Here is a 7,903-nt window from a genome sequence, read left to right as displayed (position 1 = left end):
AATAATTAAAAAAATTAAAAGCTGCGACTATTTTCAAAAAAGTCACTTAAAAATGGATTTAACTTGAAAACAGTGCACTTTATGAAAATTTCACCGAAGTACTTTTTGATGGCAAATTTGATTTTACATCGAAAAATAAAGTTTTTTGCACAACCTGGAAAATTTTGAAAAGTTGGCATTTTATGTGCCCTTAACCATACAAATAAATAAAATAAGTGTTTTTGCAAATCAAGTTTTAGTGACAAAAGAGTTAAATTGAGAGCGGCCGTGGCTGACTGGTTACGGTGTTCGCTTTGTAAGCGAATGGTTCTGGGTTCGATTCCCATCTGCTCCCAACGAGAAAGTTAAAAACACATAAATTTGAAATGATGAATATGAACGAAAAATCAAAGTCGCTCGAGGCGGGGTTCGATCCCCCGTCCTTTGGGTTGGTAAGCAAAAATGCTAACCACTAGGCCATGACGACTTGGTAAGCTAAAACTGGAATTAGGAATACTGTTACAGAGAGCGAGTTGTGGCGCTATAACTACGGCAAATAGTGTCCAGGGCATTCGTGGAAATACAATGTCCCATCCCAGAGGGTCCCGGAGTACCAAACCTTCTTAGCATGGTGCTCCCAACGAATACAACCAAAATCTCGGAGCGTATGGTGGTGTTTCCCCACGCTTCTTCCTCCCCTGTCGATTCAGAATTGTGTTGTTGTTCGAACACTCAGTGCTCAAACTCAACCCAATTACGAGTCATCTCTGCGATACGGCTTTACGCAGTAGGCCTGGCCGCTTTAACGCTTGTGATGTTTCAATGCATTCCGATGCAATGGCGCACTGCAAATGTTAATAAATGACAAGAAGAGTGCTAGGCGTCATCTAACCTAAGGCACTCTCCAGGATCCCTTCGAAAGATTGGCTGCGCTAGGGTCTGATTAGATTAGATTAGATTAGACAAAAAGTTTAATTAAAAATCACCTAATTTTTTTAACCGTGTATCATTTTTTTCAGTGTAGTCCTTATCCATACCTAAAACTTTGCCGAAGACACCAAATCGATCAAAAAATTCCTTCAAATGATACTGATTTTTGAATTTTCATATATCATTTTTGTATGGACAGCTGCCAAATTTGTATGGAAATTTATATGGACAAACTAATGATGCAAAATGGCTTACAGTACTTGTTCGGTAACTGGGCTGAGAACGTAGCCCAGTCACCGAATGCTGCTCATCAACTGGGCTGAACAAAAAATAACGAGGTGACCACCGATGCTTAATACTTTACTGATGAAATATAAAAATAAAATTAACTAACATTTCTTTACCATGCTTACTTTTCATATTTCTTAAATTGTGACATGAAATTAAATAAAAATTGGAAAAAAGGTTTTTTTTAAATATTTATTGAACATGGCTTTGCACTTAATTTTTAATTGACGAAATTGCAGCAAATGTTCATCCGATGTTCAGAGTCAAAAAAATTAAACATACCTACTATGTACATATTTTTATTGGGAAAGATAAGATAGTTTCACGCATGTTTAATAAACGTTAAAAAGTTTTTTAGAAATTCAAAATACAAAAAAAGAATAATAAAATTTACGTTTCTGGGATAGTTATTCAGGTTAAGTTGTGCATCTAAAGTCAAGCTGAAAAATATTTTTTCCGCAGTTTTCAAAAATCATGATTTAAAAAAAATCAACACTGCCAAATTAAATTTGACCAATCTGTGCGACAGCTCAAAAGATGGCATTTTTTGTGATACTAACACATAGGGCCAGAGAGGGCAGAATGGTCCGCAAGAAATCACACCCGAGAAAAATAAAAGTTAAATACCAAAAGTTTTTTTTTCGTTTTAAGGGTTCATTTTGAATATTATGAGATCAGAACCGACATAAAGGCTTTCTTTCCTCGTTCGTGAAAAGAACAACACCCGATTTGCGGTAGATTTCCAAATCTAGGTTTCATTTTCCAATCGGTTACAATTATGAAAGTTTTTCAAAAGAAGGAGAGAATCCACTCGGAATCGTGGACCTCGCGCACACTACATTCAAGAGACATTGGATAGAAGTTTACAATCAATCGTAAAAAGCAATCAGACAAATCCCGAACAGTATTTTTTTTTTTGTGAACCTACGGCGAGTTGGAAATGTCCATGTTGTCCGACTTTTCCGTCGTGGGGCTAGCGGTCTTTTCACGGGCCACGACCGGTGCTGGCGCCGGAAGATCCGCTTCTGCCGGTGGTGCCGGAGGCGGCGGGGCTAGGGTTGAATCTGCTGCTGCTGCTGCTGCAGACCGTGGCGGTGAGACGACCTTGTCCTCGTCTCCTCCGATGCGCTCCTCGGCGTCGTAATCTCGGCTGACGCTTTCCTCTAGGATCTTCTTCAGTCGCTTGTCCGGGGAGCGGCTCTTGCGGTCCTTTTTAGAGGATCGCGAAGACGTTTCCTTGGTGCTGCGGCTGCTGCGACTGCGCGAAGTCGAGCGCTTGCGGCTTCGGGACCGGCTACGCGAGCGACGCCGCCGTTCGTCCTTGCTGCGGTGCGACTTTTTACGATCGCGACTGCGATTACGGCGGTCCCGAGAACGCGAGCGGTTCCTCGAGTGGGAACGCTTGCGACGATCACGAGAACGCGACCGGCTACGATGACGCGACTTGGAGCGCTTGCGGCGGTCCCTCGAACGAGAGCGGCTGCGTTTGTTTCTCGAGGGAGAGCGCTTCGAGTGGGACCGCTTCCGGGAGGAGTGGCTTCGTGAGCGGCTGCGTGACCGTTTGCGGGACCTGGATCGCTTGGAACGTGACTTTGAGCGCTTCCGGGAAGAGTACGACCTCGAACGTCGCTCCTTGGAGCGAGACCTGGTGCGCGAACGATGCCGGCTCGAGCTCTTGTTGTCCTTGCTGAGCATTCCGATGACCGGATCGATCGCGGCGGAGATCATACTCTGAGCTTCCTTCACAATTGACATCGCCTCTTCGATCTCCTTCTGGGCCGCCTCGTTGCTCTTCGCTTCCGGCTTCACGATCGGTTGCGTCGAATGGTGCACACTCAGCCGGTACCCGCGGAACTCCGAGCCCTGCATCTTGAGCCCCAAAATGATGCTTTTTTGCTCGCAAAACTCCAACAGGGCGTACCGTGTTCGTTCGTTGTCCGCAAACCGAGCGTACTTGATCTCGCCGGCCACCTTGAAGTGGTCCATTAAATCCTCCAAGCGCCAGTCCGACTTGACGTCCAGCACGAGCAGGGTACGGCGCGTCTCCTCGATCTTTTTAGCGTCAAAATTGACCGGCAGTGGCGGATACTCCGGCAGATTGTTCTCGTCCAGCTTCGGATCGATGGTTTTAACGACCTGCGAATGAAAAAATCGTTTATAAACGTACCGAATCCCATCACAACTCGCCACACCAACCTGGTTCGGAACCATTCCGTCGATGCGGTTCACCACCTCCGGCGGCAGCTTGCACGGCCCGTCGATGTTGTGCAGCCCCGGAACCAGCGTCCCGTTGGCGGCCATCTCCAGCGCCTTGTACTCATCCGGAATCAATCCACCCTGCACCGGAATCACAATCAGCGCCCGATCGATAAACACCGTATTGGTCAGGTGCTGGGCCACCGCCACGCAACTCGTCTCAAAGAACTTGACGTAGCAAATCCGGGACACCACCGGACAGGACACGTCCCGGATCGTCGGGTACAGCCGAATCTCGTCAATCTTCCCAATGTGGCCAAACAGACTCTGCATCTGGTCCTTGGTCGCCTGCGGGGCAATGTTGGTGATCTGGACCACCTTCGTGCCGGAACCGCCTGCCATCTCGGAGCGCGGAATCAAATTCGGGGCCCACAGTTTGAGCGCAGTTTCACCAGCAAAATCCTGCAAAAATACACCACCATGAATCACAACTGCACTCCCCCAAGCTAAATCACTCACTTTTCACCAGGAAAACTTCCGCCCAATCGTTTGCGGAACGTTTTTCGGGGTGCCTTCCAGGTCGACAGGAAAAAACGCTTTGGAAAAAAGCAAAATGTCGCAGGAGGCTGCTGCGGGTTGACACACCGACACACACGCGCAAACGCCGGGTGGCGGTAGAAGAAAAGAAAAAAAAAGATGGGAGAGGGTTTGGACTTTTACGCCTACCTAATGTTCTACCGTGCAGTTTTTATTAGATTGAGAAAATGAGGTACTAGAATGAGAAAGACAAAACGTAATCGTAGATTACGTTACGGCAATTGTTCACGTTACGCCCATTTTGAACATTTTTTTGATTAAGGCCGATGCAAATATTTAAAAAAGTTTTTGTCCCTCAGCCCTGACCGAGGTCAAGGGGGGGGGCAAAAAAATAAAAAAAAAATAAAAATTTAAATAACAAGCCATAGTCTTCACATTTAAATGAAAAAAGTGTTTTAAAATGCATTTTACACTAATTCAGTTGTTTTGCAATCATTAGTTTTCAAAAAATCTAAGATCTGACAAAAACAAAAATTGTATCGAAAAAAAAAGATTTTGCATCGAAAATTTTCAAAAAATCTTAACATTTTTTAATAAACCCAAACATGCTAAAAATGATTTTAAATGCAGAAGAATGTATTTTAATTTGATTTCAGTTGGTTGCACTTGAATTTTCATTGAAATTTTGAAGTTTATTGTAAAAATATTTTTTTTGCCCCCTGATTTTCGGGCCATTTTTGAAGGGGAGTGGGTGACAAAAACTTTTAAAAATATTTGTACCAGCCTAAAATGAAAATAGAATATTTTTTTTTCTAAAGGGTTAAATAAATATATCCAGAGTTTTTTTTGAAAAGATCCAATAAAGTATTGCAGACATGGGGTAGGGTAGGATTTCAAATGTACAAATATTTGGTGTGCAGCTAGGTGTGCAGTTATGATTTGCAAGGGTGGAGAATTTGGTGCAAAGTGTACAATATGTACATCGACAAAAATGTCAGAGCTTGGTTTGAGCACACACATAAACTTTAAAAAAAATCTGTTTGAGGGCATTAAAATGTATTTGTTACAAAACATTTTTGATGACATTTAGTTGCATTGTTGCCTAGAGTTTCAAAAGACGGGTGCTCTGCGAGATGGACCAACTGTGGTCTCAGCAGTCGTATGACAGAAACAAAAAAAAAAAACGGGTGCCACGATATATCAACATTGCTTTGACCTAATCGGCTCAAAATATTGGTGAAGACTCTTTAAACCGATCCCGTGTGCATGACAAAGACCGATCTACAAAAAGTGCATTAAAAAAACAGATAAAAATATTTATAATTTTTTTTCATAAATAAACCACAGACAAACAGACGTGAATATTAGTTGTTTTTTTTTTTCAAAAAATCCATCGTCCCCACAAGAAAATTCAAAATTGGGCTGCACACTATAGTTATAGCGTGATCTGCAGTCCTGTTGCGAAAAACTCATCGTTTCAATAAACCACCTTAAGAGTGTACCCTCTTCCACTTATCCGATTAAGCGTGTGCAAAAGAAAAATGACGTTTGTTGTTTGTTTATGTAATGAAATGTTCGAGGATAAGTTTTTTTGAATCAGACAAATTATCGGGAAAAATGCTGCCAAAGTTCCTGGCGATGGCGTCAAAGAATGCAAATTAAACAGTTGCTGCACCAGAAACATTGCATTATGGTTTCCTCTTTTGTACGGCGTTCCGCAGAAGATTCCATTCCGCGATCCGGACCAGACATGAACCATCATTTGTACAGGGCCACAAAGGCAGGTCAAAAGGGCTTGGCTGAAGTGGACAAGTACAGGCCGAGCTAGGGAAGAATACTTTTGGGTTTATTTTAAACGGAGTGGCGAAATTAACGGGAGTCTCAGTAGGACTCTTTTGCTTTCGCAGTTGATCATGCAAAAAACAACAACAATGCTGAGCCAAGGCTTCCCAGAACAGTTTCCGTAGATTAGATGGGCCACGTTCACGCTGTTCGATCCGGTCAGGGAACGGTCCAAGATTTAAGAAGGTAAAGCTGGAGCAATGTGGATTCCCCCAAAATAACAGTTATTTTAGTTTATCAAAAACTCCTGTATCATTTCACAGCAAACACAAAAATATCCCGCGCTTACACTCACTACAACCAATCAATTCAAGAAACGTCAAAGTGTACGGTGGTGACATCATTCTCGATTGTGTCTCGTTCCGGTACTATGGCATCCATGTTGTTTGCTTGTTTGAATTTGAATCGACCGTTTCGTTGGCGATGGAATAGAAAAGAGTTTCACGTCTGTTTGTCTGTGGGGTTATCTACGTGCGCATGTATTGCGTGTACGTACATGAAAAAGATTAAGGTTAAATTTTGTACCGTCCAGCAAAACAAATGGCGTGCTAGTGTGCGTGAGCACGGGCTTAGATAACTCTATTGGTGCTTCTTGATTGATTCTCTCATTCCTAGTGCGGAGCAGTAAAGTTGTCAAGAATAAACGCAGTTAGTTAAGTAGAAACAACGTGTTTTCTTTTGACTAACAAATAAAACACTGGGCGTAAAGGCAAATGCTCGTTTGGATACGTCAAACTCGTTTCTGTTTGGGTACGTCAAATTCACTTCGACCAGTCTCCCTATTTAGGGTCTCTATCTCTACACGGTTCCCGTCGTTTTTGATTTTTATATTGCTTGAAAAAGGCAAAACTTTAAAATTAAGCAACGTCCTGCACAAAGGAAATGTATTAAAGGCCTTCTTTCCAAATTTCAGCAAAATAGGTCCCAAAATGAGTCTTGAATTGGGTCCTAAAATGAAGCTTAGATTGCTGATATTATTGTTTACAGTGATAAAGCTTATTTGTTCCGAGTACAATGACCCTTTGTACGACCACAAAGATTTAAAATGAATGGGCAGCAGCGGCAGCGAGAGCAAGCCAGAGAGGGTGAAGAAAAGCCACAAGAAATCTCTCCCTCTCCTTTGTTCGTGAAGCTGTTTCTTGACCCCTTTCCATCCGATCTGCATGTCAGCCTTTACATAAAAAAATACATAGGGCTTCTTTCTGGCTTTAGGACCCTATTCAGTTTAGATTTAGGTTTTTATAAATAGCTGATTGTTCAGAACAATAAATAAAGCGTATTATTTTTTGTAAGCACAATGACACTTTGTCAAGCACTCTTGAAACTTTTTTAGTTTGTACCCCGTTGGTTGGTCAAAGTCAAACTAAAAAGTCACTGTCACTTTTTACACGTGCGTGACACACTATCAAAACAAACGTTTGGTAATGTGTGTGTGAACTCCGCGTAAAAGGTTGTTAAACAAAAAAGTGACCCCGTTCGTTTGACATCAGTTGGTGTCAAACCATCGGGGTTTGAGTGTACCACAAAAAGTTTAAAAAGGATTTTTAAATCAATTTTGAAAAAAATAATATTTTCATGACATAAAGTCTTTTCTTTGACGTTTCGTTTCACAGCGACTGTACTGCTCATGTTCGCATAAATGTCCCATATGCAAAAACAGCAAGCTGAGAAAGACGCATTTGAAGTTTGTCCCACATTTAAGGTTACGTGTTAAGTTTTCGCGAAAAAAACTGGATTTCCTCCTGATTTCTAGAACAAAGTAAGTATTTTCAGAAAGATCTCACAATTTTGAACAAAACTGTATCAATAACTCAAAAACGATGAAAATGCATATGGGACATTTATGCGATCAGGGGCAGTGTAGTAGATCTATGGAAAAATGTTGTTTTTAGTTTTTGAGCGTGCCCGTTTTGCTCTACAAATAAATTTATGTAGGATTTTTCGATAAAACTCACGATTTTTCCAAGATTTTTCCATTAAAATTTAAGACAGCCGAAAATAACTAATAACTAAAACTAACGAAACGAAAACTGTTTTCTCGGTTTTCTCCAAAATAATGGAACTGGCAGCACTGCTCCCCGAATCCGATCTAAAATCATTCGATGCGCGGCAACAACAAAAACATGTCAAA

The 7,903-nt window shown here is 41.9% G+C and overlaps 1 protein-coding gene across 1 annotated transcript; it reads right to left on the bottom strand.

Moving 5' to 3' along the window:
* Positions 1–1,925: 1,925 nt before the first annotated feature.
* On the bottom strand, positions 1,926–4,061 carry LOC6052571 (probable splicing factor, arginine/serine-rich 7). Its single transcript, XM_038264018.1, has 3 exons — positions 3,913–4,061; positions 3,394–3,855; positions 1,926–3,333 (listed from the first exon to the last, which is right to left on the bottom strand). Exons 2-3 carry the CDS (start codon positions 3,793–3,795, stop codon positions 2,122–2,124), a joined length of 1,614 nt encoding a protein of 537 aa, XP_038119946.1. The 5' UTR covers positions 3,796–3,855; positions 3,913–4,061; the 3' UTR covers positions 1,926–2,121.
* Positions 4,062–7,903: the final 3,842 nt, after the last annotated feature.

Source organism: Culex quinquefasciatus, chromosome 3, assembly GCF_015732765.1.
Source record: "Culex quinquefasciatus strain JHB chromosome 3, VPISU_Cqui_1.0_pri_paternal, whole genome shotgun sequence".
Lineage (NCBI taxonomy): Eukaryota > Metazoa > Arthropoda > Insecta > Diptera > Culicidae > Culex > Culex quinquefasciatus.
The sequence above is the reverse complement of the archived record's forward strand: the minus strand, read 5'-3'. Positions and strand labels throughout refer to the sequence as shown.

What these genes read in the sequence shown, in the direction of transcription:
- LOC6052571 (XM_038264018.1), bottom strand. Translation starts at nt 3,795, where the DNA reads ATGGCAGGCGGTTCCGGCACGAAGGTGGTCCAGATCACCAACATTGCC. An exon ending in ACGGAATGGTTCCGAACCAG is followed by an intron (nt 3,334 to 3,393) that starts GTTGGTGTGGCG and finishes TTTCATTCGCAG; the next exon opens with GTCGTTAAAACCATCGATCC.